General features: G+C 46.0%; 2 protein-coding genes across 2 annotated transcripts; one reads left to right on the top strand and one right to left on the bottom strand.

Moving 5' to 3' along the window:
- LOC115060135 (transmembrane protein 150A-like) lies at positions 1-9,522 on the top strand. Its single transcript, XM_029527972.1, has 8 exons — positions 1-94; positions 822-905; positions 2,337-2,384; positions 3,225-3,311; positions 4,222-4,289; positions 5,964-6,091; positions 8,323-8,500; positions 8,670-9,522. The coding sequence occupies exons 2-8, from the start codon at positions 841-843 to the stop codon at positions 8,912-8,914; spliced, it is 819 nt and encodes a 272-aa protein (XP_029383832.1). The 5' UTR covers positions 1-94; positions 822-840; the 3' UTR covers positions 8,915-9,522.
- A 135-nt stretch (positions 9,523-9,657) lies between these two features.
- LOC115060110 (S-adenosylmethionine synthase) lies at positions 9,658-16,818 on the bottom strand. The gene is made up of 9 exons (XM_029527942.1): positions 16,691-16,818; positions 15,619-15,696; positions 15,017-15,139; positions 13,777-13,889; positions 13,449-13,592; positions 12,426-12,644; positions 10,964-11,146; positions 10,649-10,782; positions 9,658-10,567 (listed from the first exon to the last, which is right to left on the bottom strand). The coding sequence occupies exons 1-9, from the start codon at positions 16,779-16,781 to the stop codon at positions 10,465-10,467; spliced, it is 1,188 nt and encodes a 395-aa protein (XP_029383802.1). The 5' UTR covers positions 16,782-16,818; the 3' UTR covers positions 9,658-10,464.
- Positions 16,819-20,051: the final 3,233 nt, after the last annotated feature.

The following is a 20,051-nucleotide window of genomic DNA, read 5'->3' as shown; positions in this document are numbered from 1 at the left end:
CTGGACCATGAACGCAGCTCGCCCTCAGCAGCTCCGACCCCCCCTCAGTCTGGAGGAGAACAACACACTAAAACGTTTTCACTGAAACAAAAAGGTAAAAACTCCACAATGTGATTTTAGTTCAGGTGGAAAATCAGGATTTAATATTCAGTTAATGAATCTAACAATGAGAATAACTTCACATGGCAGCTTATCAGATGTTAGTGAAGACTTTTTAAAAAGACATTTTATCCACTGAATCTTTTGGTCAGATGAAATAAAATTAATAAAAGCAGAATCTGAAGTTTTGTTGTTTTGGCTTCAACAAACTTTAGTTTTGTGTCTTTCTGTCCCGAAATTTCTGAAATTGAATGGACCAACCTGTGAACTAATTCACTGATAATGATAATCAGTAAAGCAGATTCAATAGGATATGTAACATCATTTTTTGTGCCTCTTTTTTCTACGCTGAGTTGAATTTAAGTTTTTTATTTATTCATTTTTTTTAGTTAGTCAGACAAACTATGGATGATTGCCAGCAGCCCCGGGGCCCGAGAACACCAGGGGCCCCCAGAAGCTCTTTGATTAGTGTGTCAACAAGCGTTATTGTCATTTTAAAGCCCTCCGAGGCTCAAAGTTCATTTTGTACTTTGGAATCAAGAAGTGAGAAAAGAAAATAACCCGCTGAGGTCCACTGAGCTGCTGCTGTGGAGCATTTGATCACATCGATGATCTTCATCATCAGTTAGAAAATAAAATAGTTGTATTAATAGTACAGTATTTTCTAACGAGGTTTTTTTTCCTGAGACTTTAAACCCCCGCTGATGTTTTTGTTGTCTTAGTGACCCTTCAGGTGTCATCATGTCCGTTTGGGTGATCCTTCCCGTCAGCCTGCCGGTCTTCACCATCACTGGAATCTGGGTTGTGTAAGTTTCATGAGTTTCATTGTGTGTATTTTCCCCAATGATGCAAAAAGTGAAGCCCATATTACGTTTGTTTGTTTGTTTTGGGTTTTTTTTTCTGGAGTTGAGTTGAAGTTTCAGGAGTTCTCCTCGATCTTTGACTTCACGCTCAGGACACTTTGGAAACACTCGGTTTTCCCTCCTGAAACACTTCAGATACAAGTTGTTCTGGAAACGCCTCTTTGCCAACTCAACCTGGATTAAGCATCATCTCTGACAGTTCAGAGTTGGGTATCTATAAACTGAGCTGAGCTAACTCGATGCTGGACCTCGTCCAGGTCAGATGCAACTAAGCAAATAAGAGAATTCCTCTAGAATGTCAAACCTGAAGGTCACGTGTCCCTGCTGCAGCACCTGGACCAGATCCAGGGTCGTCCTCCGTGTTTCTTGTTTCCTCTCTGAGCCGACACAGTTTGCTGTCTGAGAACATTTTCACAGCTTCAGTAAAGCGGACGCAGCAGGCCTCCAAAGATCTCGGCACCCCCCCCCCACACCCCCCCACCCTCAGTCTATCGGTCCTGTTGTCCCCCAAATGTGTCGCCGTCTGTTTGCTTTAGCTTTGCTGACCCAGAAACAAAACTTTTGCTTCTGAAGGAGAAAGGAACTGGCTGCAAAGACCAGAGAGCTGCAAATCAATCCTCCTGCCCTAAATGCCCCCCCCCCATCAGCAGTCAATACAACCACCCCAGCTGTCACATGTACAGTAACTTTTATCAGCAGCTTGTTTTCTTGATTCTGGTCTGAAACAGTCTGAGGTCTGGCCTGTCGTGCCCTTTAGCCCTGATGTGTTTAAGCATCAGATAACATGCTGTTGACTCGTGGGGACAGTCAAACAGGACTGAGTCCGGACCAGCCGCTCTCCTGGTCTCTGTCCGTCTACCTGCTGTCCCACAAAGTTACTGAGGCGGCATCTATGTCATTGACCTTTCTGTTTTCCTGGGACTGAGGCGACAGTTCAGGCCGCTCCAGGATGCTGATTGTGCAGGAGAATCCCAGGAAAAGGATCCAGGTCACATTTCAAGATAATCTATCAAATAGTTGGTGAACTTTGAACTTATGACAGCACAAGATAAAATAATCTGTCAAGTCAGAGGACTTCAATGAAAATCTGCTGAATCTTTTGTGAGATTTCAGTCCAGCAGTGTGATCACAGTGTGTGTCTGTGTGTGATACCTGATCTCAGGTTTGAGGACGTTCTTTGTACCTTTCAGGACTTTCAGGACTTTAACGACGTCAGAGTTCAGGTTAAAAAACAGCCAGCTGTCCGATGTGACGTCAGAGCCTTCTGTTAAAATTCACTTCACCCAGAATTTTTAGATATTAAAACCTTTTTGTGTAAAAAGTCTTTTATCTTTTTGTTACTTGACTCTCTTCTTCTGTGTTTTGACCTTACAGATACGCCATGGCCCTTTACAACCAGCATGTCTGCCCCGTGCACAACTGGTACAGCACACACACACCATCAGCTTCCTGTCTTCTCTCTCATGGCTCCCTTAGCGTCGCCCCAGTCGTCAGGTTAACGAGCAGACAGCAGACGAACGACAGGCTCAAAGCAAAGACCAAACTGAGAGAAGGTTTCCTCTGCTGATGACTAACTCCCCTAAATGCCCCGTTGCTCTTCCCAGCCTGCCTTGTTTTCCAAGTTTTAATTCAAACATGGCAGGCGGGTAAGGAGAGCGGAGATCAGGACGGGGGGCTGCAGGGGCGAATGTTGGCATGGTGGGAGGATGTGAGTTCTCTGAACTGAAGCAGGAAGCCGGGCTGCTGCTGAAACCTAAACATGGAGTCAAATCTCCGCTTTGATAAAGTTCCCTGTCAGCTGCTACAGAACTCAGCATTACCCACAATCCTCTGTGTTTCTGAGGGGGATCGTTGATTTTTGGTTACTGGTCGATACGTCAGAAGCTCTGGGCACCTTCAGCTTATCTGTAATTTATTGAAATCTTTGAGCCAAGTTTTAATACTATGATGCATTTGGTTTTAAAATCAGTTCAGATTTAATTCATACAAAGATCTAAATTATTTCATGATAAAACGATCGTGTCCTCATGTGGGAACGCAGCTCTCTAACTTTGTTATTTAAGAGACTTTTCACCTGAATATTCCTCGAGTTAATTATCTACGGCGGTGTGCGTAGAGTGTCGATGCTCCAATCATTAACAGAGTTTGCTTACTTTAGTTGTCCTGCATTACCAGACGTTCATTATGAAACATTGAGGTGAAAATTTGTCCTCAAATGATGGATTACTGTTTAAACAGTGAACTCTGTGTGTGTGTCCACAGGATTTACAACGAGTCCTGTGAGGAGCAGCTTCCTCTGCAGAGGGGTCCTGTACTGTGCTGCACTCTGGACAACATACCGCTCATCAGGTGAGTCTGTCACCTGCACGGCTCATCAAACTGCAGAACCAGCAGCTGTCTGCGATCTGAACGTGTTCCTCAGTGAATCCAAGCTCACACGGCTGTCTGTGGTTCCACCGAGTCTGTTTTTCTTTTTTCTTCTGTTTCTGAGTCTGCAGTGATCTGCAGTGAATGACAAAGCACAGAGATGGACGACTGAAGTCCTCGACTGTCTTTGTAGGAGCTTGATGCACAAAATAAAAGTCACCAAACAATCCAAAAAGAGCTGCAGCAGTGTTTGCTCCAACAGCTGAATGATGAAAAATCTTCCCTGTAACTTCTAAGTTAACGTATTTCATCACAAGCACAAAATAATGAGGAGTTGGTTGTTGAGGAGCAGCTGCAGAGTGTGTCGCAGTGGAGGGGTTGAGGAGGGATGACCTCTCCACCCCGACAGGAAGAGGAGCTTTTGTTGTGCATAGCGGATCCGTCGCCCCAATTGGCTGAAATTTGCAGCTCTCGTTTGTGGAGACGCAGACGAAGACGTCTTCAGCATCATGAGTCAGACTGAACCTTTTGATCTGCAGATAAAATGTCATCGGCCTTCTTTCCCCGACCTCCCAGCGAGACTGTTGTTCTCCATTTATAGACAATCACTTCTGTGCTGAGCTGCTCTCTGAGGGAGAAGAATTGCTGGCATGGTTTTAATACCGCAGCCTAACTGTGGACTCATATAAGGCCTTTGTGCTTTTTCAGGACTATTTTTGAGCTGCTGAGAAAATGCTGCATAGTAAAAAAAACAACAACATAGGAGCAAAATCCAAAAGGGGCACATGCAGGATCCGATGTGAGGCCTGAGAACCTGGTTGAACTTTAGCCCACTGAGCCTGGACGCCGGCCCAGACTAACCACCCTCCTCTCCGCTCTGTTTTCTTTGCAGTAAATGTGGAACTCTGCCACCTGAAAGCTGCTTTTTCAGCCTCATCTGCAGCACCGGCTCCTTTCTGGGTGAGTATCAGCACAAAGTGAGCTAAAAGTGACGTCTGTGTGCAGAACGTAGTTTGAGTTCACATCTAAACACACACACATTTACCCGACGCGCTGCTCTCGGTTGAACGGGGTTCCTCACACTTGTTTTTGCAGCTGTGGCGACTCCAGCCAAGTCTTGTTCCCCAGAATCAGGAGAAAATTTACCCTGTACCATGAATGGTCCATTTTTATGCCTCAGATGCCCCACAAGGGCGGCTCCTCTGCTCCTCTGAACTGGTTTACCCAGAGTTCACTGCCCGCTGTGCAAAGAGCCTATTGATTTTCTTTTTCTCGATACATCCATTAACATTTACACAGAGTCAGCTACTGCCAGCTGCAAACAAACCACAGGAAGAAATGAAAGATGCCAACACTCAGTGTGGATGATGTTTCCTTTTCAGGGCAGGCCTGAAGGCTGGATGCATTATTCTTAATGAGGCAGTTTCTCTGGTGTGGACCTTTAAATAAGGAGACAGCACACTTTTTGTGTTGCACTCAAATGCAAAGTGGCTGAAACAACTGTGTTGTGAATGAATTCAAAGTGGTAGAGCATCTGAAGTCCTTAAACTGAAGTGTTTAACTCTCCGACTTTAATGGGACAAACATTAGTTATTGTGCGGAGCAAAGCTGTCCTCTCAAAATAAACCAGCTCAGATACTTTGGGGCGGCACCGCCGTGACTATTAGGTAACAGCTCTGAGGAGCCGCTGCTGGTGAGTTTTCATGTGGATCTGTTTGTTTGCGTGGCGGCGTCTGACCGTTTGATGTGGCGTTTCAGAGGAAACTGGGTTTGGAGGAAGAATAAAGTGCAGAGTGCTGCGTATCACGTAGGCCCATCTGAGCCTGAACACTGAGTCCTCCATGTTCCACCTGCCTCAACCCGTCTCAGCTCTCTGTGGAGTTCTGGGAGAATAAATAGAAGCAGTTAACGCTGATTCTTCTGCTAAATGTCTTCTTAATGTTTCCTGTTCAGACGTACAGATGGAGCTCTCCGCTCTTCGTTGAGGCCACAGTGGGTTAGGGTTAGTGTGTGGGCTGGAGCTGGACATTACCTCAGCATCAAAGCTTTTTTTATTCCACTCTCATGAAGGCAGTTTATATTTGTGAGGCTGTTAGTTTGACCTGGAGGTGTGGAGACAGAGGAGATGAGAGGAGGATCAGGCCACCGTGCTGCGGGCGGTGAGGCAAACAGATAACCCAGAATCTTTATCGTACGCTCGGCCATCAAAAACTGACCGTCGTGCTCGCCGCGGGAGTAACAACATGAGCGTCAAAACAGCTCGCAGCGTGATGAGCAGCAGATGGTGCAGCGGCGTGAAGCTGCTGTGAGACTTTGATGCAGCCGTTTGGTAAACAGACGTGAAGAATCTGCAGCATCATCCATCCAGTTCAGGGTCGGCCTTCATCATCCTTAAATAATCACACAGAATTTTGGAACTGATACAGTTAACCTGTTTAAGACTTTGACGGAGGTTCACATAAGATGATTTCATGTAGTCAGCAGTCAAGTCCGCACCTTCTCTCCAGTAAGAATCTCTGTAATGGGAAAAAACTGCGTTACAGATCATTTTAAAGTGAACAAGGAGGCTGAACGTTGGAGAAGCTGAGGATTATTTTTCCTTAAATAAGGGTTGATGTTTGTCTGTTCTTCCAGTGATGCTGGTCAGTTTGCTGCGCTACGCTCACGTCATCGAGAAACACCAGAACTGTGTCCTGAACACGGCCGGCCTCTCCACCGGATGGATCTGCGCCGCCGGGCTCATCATGGTGGGAAACTTCCAGGTAAACATCTGCAGCTGACGCATTAAAACAATGGCAGAATAAATCACAGGTGAAGTGAAAGTCATACCAACACTCCCTCACCTGTCGCTTCAATGTCAGTCAGTTCTTCCTGCTCCTGAAAACTGGGAACTCCTAATATTTATCCACACCAAGTGGTGACTCCCATCAGCCCCTGCTGCTCCACTTGGCAGGATAACCCACAAAACCAACACGGCAAACACACACTGAGCTGCTGGGAGGAATTACCTGTTTGTTTTACAATCTGCTTTCAAACTGTTTTATTTATTTTCCTAAATGTCATAAAGCTCGTGTTTAAACAGAATAATTAACCAGCAGATTTAATGAAGCTGACATTCTGCTGCAGAAGAAAAAAAAAAAACATCAATGCTGGATTAACTTTATAAAAACAACCATCTGCCGAAATAAATGCTGCACAAAATATAATTTACAGAATTTCCTACAAAGTTGGTTTGGATTCACAGAGAGAAGAGAGAGATGTTATCTCTCTGCTGCCTCCAGCGATTGTTGAGGTGAGTGTTTAATCTGTCCCAGGTTCAGTTTCAACAACAGCCGGCAGGACGTCGTGTTATTGTGGCAGCACATGTGGCCTTTATACTGCGGACAGAAATCTAAAGAACCTGAGTCTTTATTAGTCTTTATCTTTATTCTGCTTTACAGCCTCTGATTTGAATTTAAATGAATTTGATTATGTCACTTGAAGGGAATAATCTGCTGGACTACATGTTACCCTGCTGACGGATTAACCGTCTCCTCGGCTGCTGGGCCTCTCTGATGTTCCTCCCTCCTGCAGCCTCTCAACACTTTACAAACTTTCCGGGCGGATTTCCTTTGATCCTTTTTTTTCTGTCTGGAATTCGTCTGGCAGCGTCTCTGCAGCAGCTCGATCTGAAGAACAACACATTTGGGCTGCGTGTCGTCTGACTCGGGAAGGTCGGCGTGAGGACGAGCTTGCCTTGCCATCTTTCGTGCCTGACGTGTGATTGATTTTCCTGGAGGGCATTAGAACGACAGAGCACGTGCACTTACAGGAACGTCCTCCAGCTGCAGCCTCACACTCGTACAGATACAGATAATTCTCCTCTGAGATCAGAATTCGTGGCCTCGGGCGGCAGCCAAGTCGAATCTGAACACGTTCTGACTGACACATTTATGTCTTTGGACTGTTGGAATGAAGTGAAGGTGCCTCTGATTTACCTGTGAGTGCTTCTTAACATGATACGATGAACCTGCTAACACCGTTTAACAGCAGAAGCGCTGCAGCTAAATGCTGATGGAACATTATTATTATTATTAACATCATTGTGACATCACAAAGTCCCAGAAGTCCTGACAGCTGGTTTAAGGCTCAGTTTCTGAATCTGGACCACATGGAGGTCTACCTTCAGACTGTGTGGCCCTTTAAACCTTTAGACCATTTGGGCCTTTGACTCAAACATCTAACTACTGTTTCTGTGACATGCTGGCACCTCCTCAGTTGTGTGTGCGTTGCTGAGATGTTTTGCAGATGCAGGTTCGTCACGGTGAAGTTCTTCGTCTCCTTCAGACGTGAACGGAGTGACTCTCCTCTGCTCAAACAGCTGCGATCTGTCATTCACTTAACGCCGTGAGCAGAATGTGTTGTCTTCAAACCAGCTGCTGCGTTTGAAGTTGTGCGTCTGTGTGTGTCCGTGTGTGAACAGACACACTGGGCTCGTTGAGATGAGTTCAGGTTGACGTGAAGTCGCCTCTCAGCTGATGATGGAGATCATCTCGTAGCTTTTTCAAATTAGTTTTATTACATTTCTTCCCACTTCCTCGCTCATCTGATGATTACCCACAATGCCCCTGTCAGGTCACCATGGCCCATGATCATCGTCAGATTAATACTATTCCACTTATAATAAGGTTTTATATCAGCGAAGACGTTTCTCACACGTGGGACTGTGATGTTTGGTGAAGTCAAAGAAAATATCTGTCAGCCAAACGACAAAGAGGATCATGGGAATCATTAGTTGTCTGTCATAAAGCAAAGATATCGGCTAAACTGCCGTGCTGACCTGAAGATGATGCTCAGAGATTCTAATTAATCCTGTCGCATGAACATTTGTGCCAAATGTCATTAGAGAAGTGTTTCTGTCTGTTTAACTGATGATAGAAAAGTTAAGTATAAAAGGAGAAAATCCTCTCTGAGGTTAAAGAATCTGTCTTTTGTGTTCATGTTTCCTTCTCAGGTGGATTTTGCTAAAGTGCTTCACTATGTGGGAGCTGGAGTGGCCTTCCCGACCAGCATGCTGTTTGTGTGTCTGCAGTCGGCTCTGACCTACAAACTGGCCAAGACCCAGGACGAGTACCGGGTGGCACACCTGCGGGTGGGGTTGGCCCTGCTGGCCCTGATCGCTCTGGTCCTCAGTATCCTTGTTTGTGTCCTTGATCCTGCTGTGTGAGTCATGTGAAGTGTAATGTAGTGTGTCACCATCTGCTGGAGAAAAGATTGTGTTACAGCCCTGTGAGGGAACGTCTTCCATCTCCTGCCATGCAGCCAGTGTTCCTCCTTGACCTCTGACCCCCCCTCCCCCAGGCGGAGTGTTCTTCTGCCAGGAAAGCTTTGCCCTGCAGCACGCCTCCGCCATCTTCGAGTGGATCTACTGCTCGCTCATCATGCTCTTCTACGGCACTTTTGCCTTCGAGTTCGCGGGCATGTCGGGGGACACACTGCTGGTCCTGTCCAGAGGGAGCAGCGTGCAGAACTTCTCCGGCTCCGAGCTCAAACCGGTGGGCGCCGGCTCCAACCGCCATCAGCCGGAGACTTTGTCCATCCTGTGAATGAAACCCTCTCCCTCCTTCCTGGAGGTCAAAGGGCACAAAGAATATGAACCACTCTGGATCCTGGAAGCTGCTTCCTGCATATCAGCACACAGTCGCAGCCAACGCAGATCTCCTCAGGAGTGACCAAAGACTTTTATCCTGCTTCGTAAAAGTGCAAACTTTGCACAACTGTTATGAGTGCCTTGAGGCCAGAAAAGAGATGCACACACACACAGACACACACAGACACACACAGGCCTCGCTGTTTGTTTTCACTCTCTTAGCGTAACAATCGGCCTCTGATTTCTTGGCCTTTCATCAGAAAGCGTCTCTTCACATGTCGCTCCTCGCTGAGCCGCCGCTTGTTTTCAGACCGTATTGTTCCCACTCAGGAAGTTTTATTACATAACCAGCTTTTCGCTCTTTACCTCAATAATAAGATGAAGTTATTGGGAATGAAACCCCCCAAACTCTCAACAATAGCTGGAGGGTTGTCGTGTATTTTAATTGTTGTTTGTGCCTGATGTTTTTTTAAGTGCTTCTTGTAATTCAAGTTTTAGTATCAACTGAAGCAGTTTCTGTCTCATATTGTTCAAATAGGCTCTGCTGCATATTTTGTTTGTGAAAACAGCCAGTATCAGCTTTAATAGGAGCAAACACGTTGTTTCATATCAGAAGAGACAGATCAGCAAACAACAAATTAAAGCATCAAAGTGAAATAAGACGGACTACACTGTTGTTAAAAGTAGTTTTTATTCTTGAAAAATCATATTTACATCGTGTTTTGGAGAAGTAATGCCATGAACAGAATGAGACTTTGATATTTTTTGGACTTCTTTGGGACTCTAAATGGGATCACAGCTCGTCTTTGTTTTCTGAGTGTCTGCAGGTGAAATTTATACGACTTTGGTGCCAGGTGGTGTAATCTGGAGATGTAGAGTACGTTCAGACCACAGTGCTGTGCTTCAAAACTGTTAAGACTTTCTGTGCAGCCTTCACCGAGTGCACCTTCATAAGCTTCAGGCCGTCCTGCAGACATCAGAAACAGCAGCAGCCACGACGGCCTCACAATCACAAGAAGATGAGTTATAAAGGGGATAATGTAATAGATATTTATGTTATAGGTTTATGCATTTATCTAAAAAGACTTCTGTCATCTGAACTGTAAATTGAGAGTTTTAAAGGTCAAAGTTAGTCTCTGATTTTCTGGCATGGAAGAGAAAACCTCCTTTTTGGCTTCTTTACCTGTAACAGCTTTAGGTTGAAAAGGTCTCATCTCTGGTTTGTGGTCAGCTTCGGTTGATCAGATGTCTGCAGGTTTAACCTCAGAGCTCACCTTCCTTTAATTTGGTCATTGTCTACTGAAGCTGAAAGAACCAGCAGCCTCGTGACTGAGCTCTGCAGCTACAGGACCGAAATAACAAACGGCTCGCTCATATTTCTGTTACTATTGAGGGGCTGCAGGGCCATAAACCACACCGGCCAATCCCTCCTGCCTTCGCCTTACTGGGTTACAGGAGCAGGAGGAGGTTTATAAATCACTGACACTCTCACATACAGTAGATACATTAGAAGTTCAGGTTCTTCGGGACCTCCCACGGAAACTCCCTCCTGCCGAAGTGTCCGTAGCAGGCCGTCTTCTGGTAGATCGGCCTCTTCAGGTCCAGGTCCCTAAAAGTCCAAACGAACAACAAAGATGAACTCTCAGGTTTCCAGAGAGAGGTGTAATTACATCCCAACTGTCACACCGACCTGACGATGATGCCGGGTCGGAGGTCAAAGTTTTTGTTGACGATCTGCAGCAGCTCGGTGTCGGTCTTCTGAGACGAGCCGTAGGTGAACAGGGAGATGGACAGAGGATGAGCCACGCCGATCGCATACGCCACCTGAAGACACATCAGAGGTCAGATAAGACAAAAAGGTTTCGGATGAGGTGGAGGTGCAGACCAGAAGCAAACTAAAACATCTGTACAGTAGAAGTGATTCCTGTTGGCCCTGAAGGCCTCAGATGATTTAAACTACAGGTGTGATGCATTTAAGGACCAGTCAGAGGGGGGAGGGTCTCACCTGCACCAGCACCCTCCTGCACAGTCTGGCCTTCACCAGAGACTTGGCCACCCAGCGGGCAGCGTAGGCGGCTGAGCGGTCCACCTTGGTGTAGTCCTTACCGGAGAAGGCGCCGCCGCCATGAGCGCCCCAACCTCCATATGTGTCGACGATGATCTTCCTGCCTGTCACTCCGGCATCGCCCTGCAGAGCAACAGGAAGCCCTCAGTCTGCCCTCTTTGTGGGATATTTCAATATGACTTTATTTTCATATTTTTGGTGACTACATTCACTTAATAACCACATTTTACAGCTAAAACGGTTCAGACTGAGCAGCTTTGATAAATTTTTATAAAAATGTTAATTTGATTTTTTTTTCCTTTAAATATATTTTCGAAAAAAAAATTCTCGTCCTTCATTTCGGCAAAGATAAAAAAAAAAGAGCAAGCACAGTGACGTCATTGCCTCTCTGAGAGCTGATTGGCTCGTTTACAGTCATCCAATCAGATCCTGAGCGGCTACTCTCATTACGTCTGACGTCGCCGCGGCGTTTCCGGTTGACGGCCCCGCCCACCTCCACCTGTCCACCGGATACCACGTGACCAGCGGTGAGCTGTATTTCCGGCTGCGAGTTGGCGCCATTGCCGTTCAGTTCCGGTCCGGTTGAAACGCAAATTGTCGTAATTTGAAGGTGAGTTAACACACACCTGTCCTCCTGAGTGTGTGTTCACAGTGTGTGTTCACAGTGTGTGTGTTTGTTATTTTTATCTGACTGTTGTTAATCCAGCTTGCTGCTTTTTGAAAACTTTCATAACGTCAAATCACTTAAATCAGTAATGATATCATTCAGAGCATTAATGTTCACTCTGTCATGAGTCCACTGTCACGTCTTCACTCTGTCACATCGTCACTCTCTCATGCTCACTCCCTCGTCTTCACTCAGTCACGTCTTCACTCAGTCACGTCTTCACTCAGTCACGTCTTCACTCAGTCACGTCTTCACTCCGTCACGTCTTCACTCCGTCACGTCTTCACTCCGTCACATCGTCACTCTCTCATGCTCACTCCCTCGTCTTCACTCAGTCACGTGCTCACTCTGTCATGTCTTCACTCCCTCGTCTTCACTCCGTCACGTCTTCACTCCGTCACGTCTTCACTCCGTCACATCGTCACTCTCTCATGCTCACTCCCTCGTCTTCACTCAGTCACGTGTTCACTCTCACATCGTCACTCTCTCATGCTCACTCCCTCGTCTTCACTCAGTCACGTGCTCACTGTCATGTCTTCACTCGCTCGTCTTCACTCAGTCACGTCTTCACTCAGTCACGTCTTCACTCAGTCACGTCTTCACTCAGTCACGTCTTCACTCTGTCACGTCTTCACTCAGTCACATCGTCACTCTCTCATGCTCACTCCCTCGTCTTCACTCAGTCACGTGCTCACTCTGTCACGTCTTCACTCCCTCATGCTCACTCTGTCATACCTGTGGTCCTCCGATGACGAAGCGCCCGCTGGGCTGTAGGTGGTAGACGGTGTTGTCGTCCAGGTACCTGGACGGGACCACGGCTTTGATCACCTTCTCCTTCAGGACGCTCTGCTGCTCCTCCAGGCTCACGTAGTCGTCGTGCTGGACTGAGATCACCACGGTGTGGACCCTCTTGGGGATCACGGCTCCGTTCTCCTGGGCGTAGTGAACCGTCACCTGGACGGGGGAGGAGTCTAATCACCTTTTCTGTGGAGACTGATCAGGATCGGGGCTGAATTCATGTTTTAATCTCATTTGGAGGGAAACTGTCGGAGCAGTGTTCAGTTTCCGGCTCTCTGCAGGCCGACTGTTATTGGAAAGGCGTCTCCCGGCTCAGATGTTGCATTCCGGCCCGCTCCGGTCCGAGGCTGCTGGTGAGGCACATTCTGGTCCCACATACTACCGAGGGAAGGACTCACCACGGAGGGGGCGTCCTCAGACCCCCCCAGTTTAAAGGCCCATGTGTGCTGTTTGTGAGTCTTCTTTAGGTGTACTGTAAATATTTAGCATTATTGAACTGTTCAGGAAGGACGAACAGGGACAGCTGCACTGGTCCGGTTTGAGTTCAGATTCAAGTTCAGGGATCACTGAACGGTTCTGTGGGATTATTCTGAGCAGAAATCACTTCATTGCACCGTATTATTGAGATAATCCTGAAGGTAGTCTTTAAACTTCCTTTAAGAACTTTATCTGACACTGAAATATGTTTTTATCTCACGCAGAGAAAACATCTTTAATTAAAAAGAATCAAATAATCTGAATTAAGATCAAATCTGTATTTTTCCTTTCTCACACATTTCCTTTCCTTTAAATAACAGAACTAACAAACATAACCTAAATGTGAACCGGGTTATTTTTACAGAGAAAGACTGTTGATGTTACCAACCTAAATCTGGACTGAACACCGTTCTCAGTTTGTGTTGAGTTCATGTCCGTCACTTCACCCTCGGCTTTGGGTTCAGTTTTGCATCTTGAGCCCACCTGTGTCTTGGAGTCCGGGCGCAGCCAGGGCACCGTCCCGTTCCGTCTCAGTTCGGCCATCTTGGCGTTGAGTTTGTGGGCGAGGATGATGGTGAGCGGCATGCACTCCTCCGTCTCGTCCGTGGCGTACCCGAACATCAGACCCTGTCCACACAGATCCAGAATCAGGACATCAGGATCTTTGTCTCGTGTAGTGTTGACATCAGAAAAAGGTTTCTGGTCAGTTAATGTTTCATACTGATGCAGAGTTTTTGTTTAAGTTTCAAGTCAAGATGGTTTTGTGACGAGAGATTGTGGTGGTGTTGTTGTTGTTGTGTTCCTCTGTGACCTGGTCTCCAGCTCCAATGTCGTTCTCCAGACGATCGATGTGAACTCCCTGTGCGATGTCGGGGGACTGCTGCTCCAGGGCCACCAGCACGTTACAGGTTTTGTAATCAAATCCTGATTAAGGAAGACCAGAGGGTCAGGATCAGAACCAGATCCAGAACCAGGGTCAGAGTCAGGGTCAGGGTCAGAACCAGGGTCAGGGTCAGGGTCAGAACCAGGGTCAGAGTCAGGGTGAGAGTCAGAGTCAGGGTCAGAACCAGGATCAGAGTCAGGGTCAGAACCAGGATCAGAGTCAGAACCAGGGTCAGGGTCAGGGTGAGAGTCAGAGTCAGGGTCAGAACCAGGATCAGAGTCAGAACCAGGGTCAGGATCAGGGTCAGAACCAGGATCAGAGTCAGGACCAGGATCAGGGTCAGAGTCAGGATCAGGGTCAGAGTCAGGATCAGGGTCAGAGTCAGAGTCAGAGTCAGAGTCAGAGTCAGAGTCAGGGTCAGAGTCAGAGTCAGAGTCAGAGTCAGGGTCAGAGTCAGAGTCAGGACCAGGATCAGGACCAGGATCAGGGTCAGAGTCAGGGTCAGAGTCAGGGTCAGAGTCAGGACCAGGGTCAGGGTCAGGGTGAGAGTCAGAGTCAGGGTCAGAACCAGGATCAGAGTCAGGGTCAGAACCAGGATCAGAGTCAGAACCAGGGTCAGGGTCAGGGTGAGAGTCAGAGTCAGGGTCAGAACCAGGATCAGAGTCAGAACCAGGGTCAGGATCAGGGTCAGAACCAGGATCAGAGTCAGGACCAGGATCAGGGTCAGAGTCAGGATCAGGGTCAGAGTCAGGATCAGGGTCAGAGTCAGAGTCAGAGTCAGAGTCAGAGTCAGGGTCAGAGTCAGAGTCAGGACCAGGATCAGGACCAGGATCAGGGTCAGAGTCAGGGTCAGAGTCAGGGTCAGAGTCAGAGTCAGGGTCAGAGTCAGAGTCAGGACCAGGATCAGGACCAGGATCAGGACCAGGATCAGGACCAGGATCAGGACCAGGATCAGGGTCAGAGTCAGGGTCAGAGTCAGGGTCAGAGTCAGAGTCAGGACCAGGATCAGGACCAGGATCAGGGTCAGAACCAGGGTCAGAGTCAGGGTCAGGGTCAGAGTCAGGACCAGGATCAGGACCAGGATCAGGACCAGGATCAGGACCAGGATCAGGACCAGGATCAGGGTCAGAGTCAGAGTCGAGCACACAGAGCAGTTAAATCCTGTCACCTTTGTCGGAGCTGTCGTATCCGATGTGTTGGATGGTGTCTCTCACCACGGCCTGGTAGTCCACGTTGGCCCGCGATGTGATCTCACCGCAGAGCAGCACCATGCCTGTCTTACACACCGTCTCTGTATGGACGCACAAAGGACAATTTCTTTGTATTTGTACGGCCTGTGTTGACATGCAACAAGGAGGCGTGTGTGTGTGTGTCTGTGTGTCTGTGTGTGTGTGTCTGTGTGTGTGTGTGTCTGTGTGTCTCTGTCTGTGTGTGTGTGTTTTGACTTCCAGATTGACAGTTTCATAATTTGGTTGAAGGAGAAACAGACTGAACTCTGAAGGCCTCAGAGATAATGGAAATGAGATTCAACTCTAATCACTGTCATGGAATATATTTATTTTAGCACATCGAAGCCTTAAAGATGATTTCCACTTGTTTGTACAAGGAGCTCTAATGTGACTTGCAGCCTTTGTGTGTCTTTTGTGTTTTCTACGGAGTAACTGGGAATGAATCCTGCTTTGACCGTTGTTATTTCTAACGCTAACATCTGAGTAAATGTCGAAGCTTTGAGTTTGACGGTACGGAGCGAGGTTACACTTTGTTACTCACCACAGGCCACTTTAGCGTCGGGGTCCTGCTTCAGGTGAGCGTCCAGCACAGCGTCACTGATCTGATCACATATCTTATCTGGGGAAAAAAGAAGGTTTCAGTCATCCTGTTTCCTCGTGTGACCTTCAGCTACGCCGGTCAGGTTTCTCATTAGGGCACAGCCTGAAAATATCCCATTTCACTACACATCAGTCCTATTAGGAGCTGCAGCCCTGAATAGCTCTGGCGTGGAGCCCCGACCCAACAGCCAACGCGACACTCGGCTCCATTAAAATCATCCTGGACTACTGTACCCTCACACAGCAGCTCCTTCTTTTTGTTTCTCTGGACTCGTGTGTCAGATTGTGGACTGAGGCCAAAGCTGTGGCTCACCTGTCCTCACTCAGTTTGTGGCCTCCTGCCTGAAATGTTTGCACGCATCACATCGATGTAGCTGCTGTTACTGTCTCTCACACACACACACACACACACACACAGACACTCGCAATCTCCATGAACTCACTAAGACGAGACTGCTGTGCACACATTTTCAAACTGACGACCTCCTCTTTGAAATAAGAGACACGTCAACACTGTTTTACTCCAAGTGACAGGATAATTGACCCTGAGTCTCAAATCCACAAACTGAAGAAGAAGAAACTCCAGATTTTAAATGGAAGAAGTACAATAGAGACAATTTATTAATTCAGCTTGATATCTTGAATTTCCTGAAAGTTGTTATCCACCTTAACAGAGTGAACTCAAGTCTGCCCAGTTAGCTCTCTGAAATGTGCTTTCAAGTTTGAGTTCTTGTGCTGAACTTTACACGCAGGTTCAATTCACATTTTCTTTATGATAAAGTACTAAAATCCACAGTCTCATAGCTTTAAATGCATCCAGAAAAAAAAAACAACAACCCAAAGCTTCTAATCAGTTGTGTTTGGCTCTTCTACCTTCAGGCCGGAGCCTCCCAGCATGGATTCTGCACATTCCTCAAAGTCATCAATGATCAGTGAAACATAAAAAGACGGCGGCTGCTCTCCATCACAGTCTGAAGCGGCTGCAGCTGAACTGGAGAGGAAGTGGGACTCACCTGGATGGCCTTCTCCGACCGACTCCGAGGTAAACATGAAGGAGCCGTCATGAAGAAGGTGGTCGCAGTTTTCGTCCGTGGTGCCGTTCATGTTTGTGCCTTTGGAAACAGGTGGAGAAGCAGAGAAGCCGCTGGAGCCGGAGATGCTCTTCTTATCGAAAACAGGCGGAACGAAAATGTGAGGGGGGGGTCGTGTGGTCGACTTTGGCTGAAGTTGAATCTCAGAGTCCCGAAGCAGAGCAGCCGGATAACTCTGCACTATATAAGGCAAAGACAACATACACTCACACACACACACACACACGGGGGGGAGGGCGCCATATGAACTGGCTTAGACCATTCAGAGGCCAGAAATGTGGAGGGAGGGGAACCCCCCCACCCAGTCTTTTAACCCCTCCAGTCCTGGATGTCACAAACTGAACTCATCAGACTCATCACACTTATTCTTCTTTTGATGTTCCACTTTAGCAGAACATTACTCTAAAGTTCCTCCACAGATTCATTCATGCCAGGTCTTTGTAACTGGGAGGGGCCCTGAAGGCCCTTGGGGGCCCCTGGGGTCTTTGTCTATACAGAGAACTGCCTGCCAGAGCTCAGAGACAAACTGATGAAGACATGATGTGTGAGAGAGACATCGTTAAGATATTCAACTATTTATAAAGTCCTACTATAAAAATGTCGAAATACACAATTACAAGTAAAAGTCATGCATCTTAAATTGGTTAAAACGTTATCAGTATAATCAGCACGTTATTATTCCACATGAGATATACTATTTTATGATAGATTAGTTAAACAGATTCATTAATATTCAATCATTTGACATTTGTCTCTTTATTTCATATTTTCATGATACACTTGTAATTATTATTAAACGTGGTGTTAAATAGAGTCAGGGAGATTTTACATAAATCTTTACATAAAGCTTTTTTTTTTTAAATAAAAAAAATGCACACAAAAGTTTGAGAAACTTTGCCAAATAAAAACTAAACAAATCAGTCGTGTTGTGCAGAAACAACAGCTGATTAAATCACTAGATGTCAGTATTCCACAGAAGGATTTGAGTTTTAAGGCCTCACTATAATAAACTTTCAGATCTTGACAGAAAAATTTAAATCACAAGTATCAAAAGTAAAACTACTTAATGAAATCCTGGATAATTCATTTCACAGCCAAACTTTTATTTTAATTTGCAACGTAAACTGTGAGACTAAAACATCACAGCTTTCAAAACTCAGAGCTCAGTATCACATAAAAAGTTGGTCCACGTTCTGACTTCAGGGGAAAAAAAAAACAACATTTTGCTGAATATCTGACGTTTCCTCCTCGTCATGTCTCTGATCAGAAGACCAAACATTATATAAATATATTTAGTGTGACGTCGACATTTTTGGTGAATTTCAGGGAGATATAACGTCCTGCAGCCCTCTGAGCTATTCTGGGTTTGATGTCATGTTGTGTGTTTTGTTCTTTAGTGTTGAATCAAATGTGTAAAGTTGTCAGTGTTTGTTTGAGGAGGCCGCCCTCTAGTGTTTCATTTGGTTCTTCAGTTTGTCCAAATCCTTTTCCAGCTGCTGTTTTTATTAAAAAAAAAAAAAAAAAGTTGATTGAAATTGGTTAAATTGGTCTAAAAGTTGGTTGTGAGTCACTTTGCTGTTGTTTTGCATCATGCTGACTTTGTTGTCAGTTTCTTTTTGTATCTTTGAGTGTTTTTCTGACATTTTGTTGTTGTTTGTGGTTGTTTAATTCACCTTGTACAAAAAAAAAACCAACAACTTGTAGACCCGGACCACATCCCGTCCCGTCCCCTCTGCATCCAGACCACATCCTGGCTCTTACACTGCAGAGACAGGGAGGGACATCTGAGTTGTTTCACTTTAATCTGGAGGAATTATCACAACTTGTCTGTCTGACTTGGATAAATCCGTTACACAACGTTTTTATCTTCGGGGTGGTGGTAGATGCTCGAAGCCTGAAGTCTGAAATGGCATCTTAAAACAAAACAAACAACCCAGCTGTGATGTTGTGAACTTCTCCGTCCAGTCGACGCTGATCTGGATCTGCTGTCACAGTCCGCTCCCAAATACCTGAGTTCCTGACGGGTTCAGAGGAAGAACATCCCGGGAAAAAAAGCGTCAGTTCCCATAAATCAATGTGTCTCACTCTGGTTTCAGGACTCACGTTCATACGAGTGCATTTTTATTTCAGAAGCAGAAATACTTTATTATTCCCCTGAAGATTGTTTACTTTATTGAAATGGATTCTGTGTAGAGTCCATAATGGACAATAAAAGCAGTTAACATTTACAGGCTGAATAGAACTGAAACAATATCTTTTCAATAATGAATCACTGTGATTGGTCAGTAATATAACATCAGTTTCAACAGTTTGTGTGGAGGTGAAGAGGCCTTCCTGTCAGCTCCTCGTCTTCCTCTGTGAGGCTGACGGGAAGGACGAAGTGTCTTCTGCAGACAAGGAGCAGTTTGAAGAGTCCTCCACAGAAAATCCAAACCGAGAGAGAGTGAGAGAGACTCATCAACATCAGAGCTTCAGTCCACCAACAAATCTGAGCGTCTGCAGCTGAATGATTTCTCAGCTTAGTGTAAAAGTTGGCACGCTGTGTGTGAGAACAGGGATGGTGACACAAAGCCTCACTGTCGTGCCCCCCTGTCCTCCTCTGGGGGGCCGACCACGCTGATCTGTGACTGCAGCTCATTTTCACTGAATTCAAACTGGTTCCCCTTTAAGATTATGAGTGTTGCCTGTAAATATTTTCAAGAATTTACATTTTATAGCAAACTGCTTTTTGTTTTAAATCCCCAAACTGGCAGTGGTTGCAATGTGGTTTATTTAATGGAATAAAAAAAAAAAAAAAAAGTTAAATGTCTGAGTAGCTGCTCAGCGTGTCTGTAAATATTCAGATGTTTTTATTATAAATCAAACTGGGGATCAATAAAGAGACATTTAATTTTATAAGATAGATGGAAGGATTGACTTTATTTTTTTAACCCGATCTCACATGTGTGCTAAAGATCCACGTTTAATGTTTGAATTTAACTGTCTAGCTTTGTTTCTATCTGATCTTATTTCTTATTCTCTGTTACTGGTTATCTTTCCTCCTGCAGGTGATTAACATGTTCTACTTTTTAAATCTCGGTCATTAATATTTCTGAGGCTGTTTGTTGTTAGTTTGCTCCAGAATAACCCCTGTGTGTGTCTTTGTTGACAGCCTGTGTGGGGCCAGATGGACGGAGCGGCTCACAGGTTGCATTTCATCACAGCCGGCCTCGGCCCCGCAGCGCCCCGCAGCGGCCTGCCACCGCACTGCAGGGACCCGCTGCTCGTGTGTGCGTGTGTGTGC

Source organism: Echeneis naucrates, chromosome 19 (genome assembly GCF_900963305.1).
Source record: "Echeneis naucrates chromosome 19, fEcheNa1.1, whole genome shotgun sequence".
Lineage (NCBI taxonomy): Eukaryota > Metazoa > Chordata > Actinopteri > Carangiformes > Echeneidae > Echeneis > Echeneis naucrates.
Note: the sequence above shows the minus strand (reverse complement) of the source record. Positions and strands in the feature narration are given on the sequence as shown.

What these genes read in the sequence shown, in the direction of transcription:
- LOC115060135 (XM_029527972.1), top strand. Translation starts at nt 841, where the DNA reads ATGTCCGTTTGGGTGATCCTTCCCGTCAGCCTGCCGGTCTTCACCATC. An exon ending in ATCACTGGAATCTGGGTTGT is followed by an intron (nt 906 to 2,336) that starts GTAAGTTTCATG and finishes TTGACCTTACAG; the next exon opens with ATACGCCATGGCCCTTTACA. An exon ending in CCTGATCGCTCTGGTCCTCA is followed by an intron (nt 8,501 to 8,669) that starts GTATCCTTGTTT and finishes CCCCTCCCCCAG; the next exon opens with GCGGAGTGTTCTTCTGCCAG.
- LOC115060110 (XM_029527942.1), bottom strand. Translation starts at nt 16,781, where the DNA reads ATGAACGGCACCACGGACGAAAACTGCGACCACCTTCTTCATGACGGC. An exon ending in ATACGACAGCTCCGACAAAG is followed by an intron (nt 13,890 to 15,016) that starts GTGACAGGATTT and finishes TTCCTTAATCAG; the next exon opens with GATTTGATTACAAAACCTGT. An exon ending in GCAGGAGGGTGCTGGTGCAG is followed by an intron (nt 10,783 to 10,963) that starts GTGAGACCCTCC and finishes ATGTGTCTTCAG; the next exon opens with GTGGCGTATGCGATCGGCGT.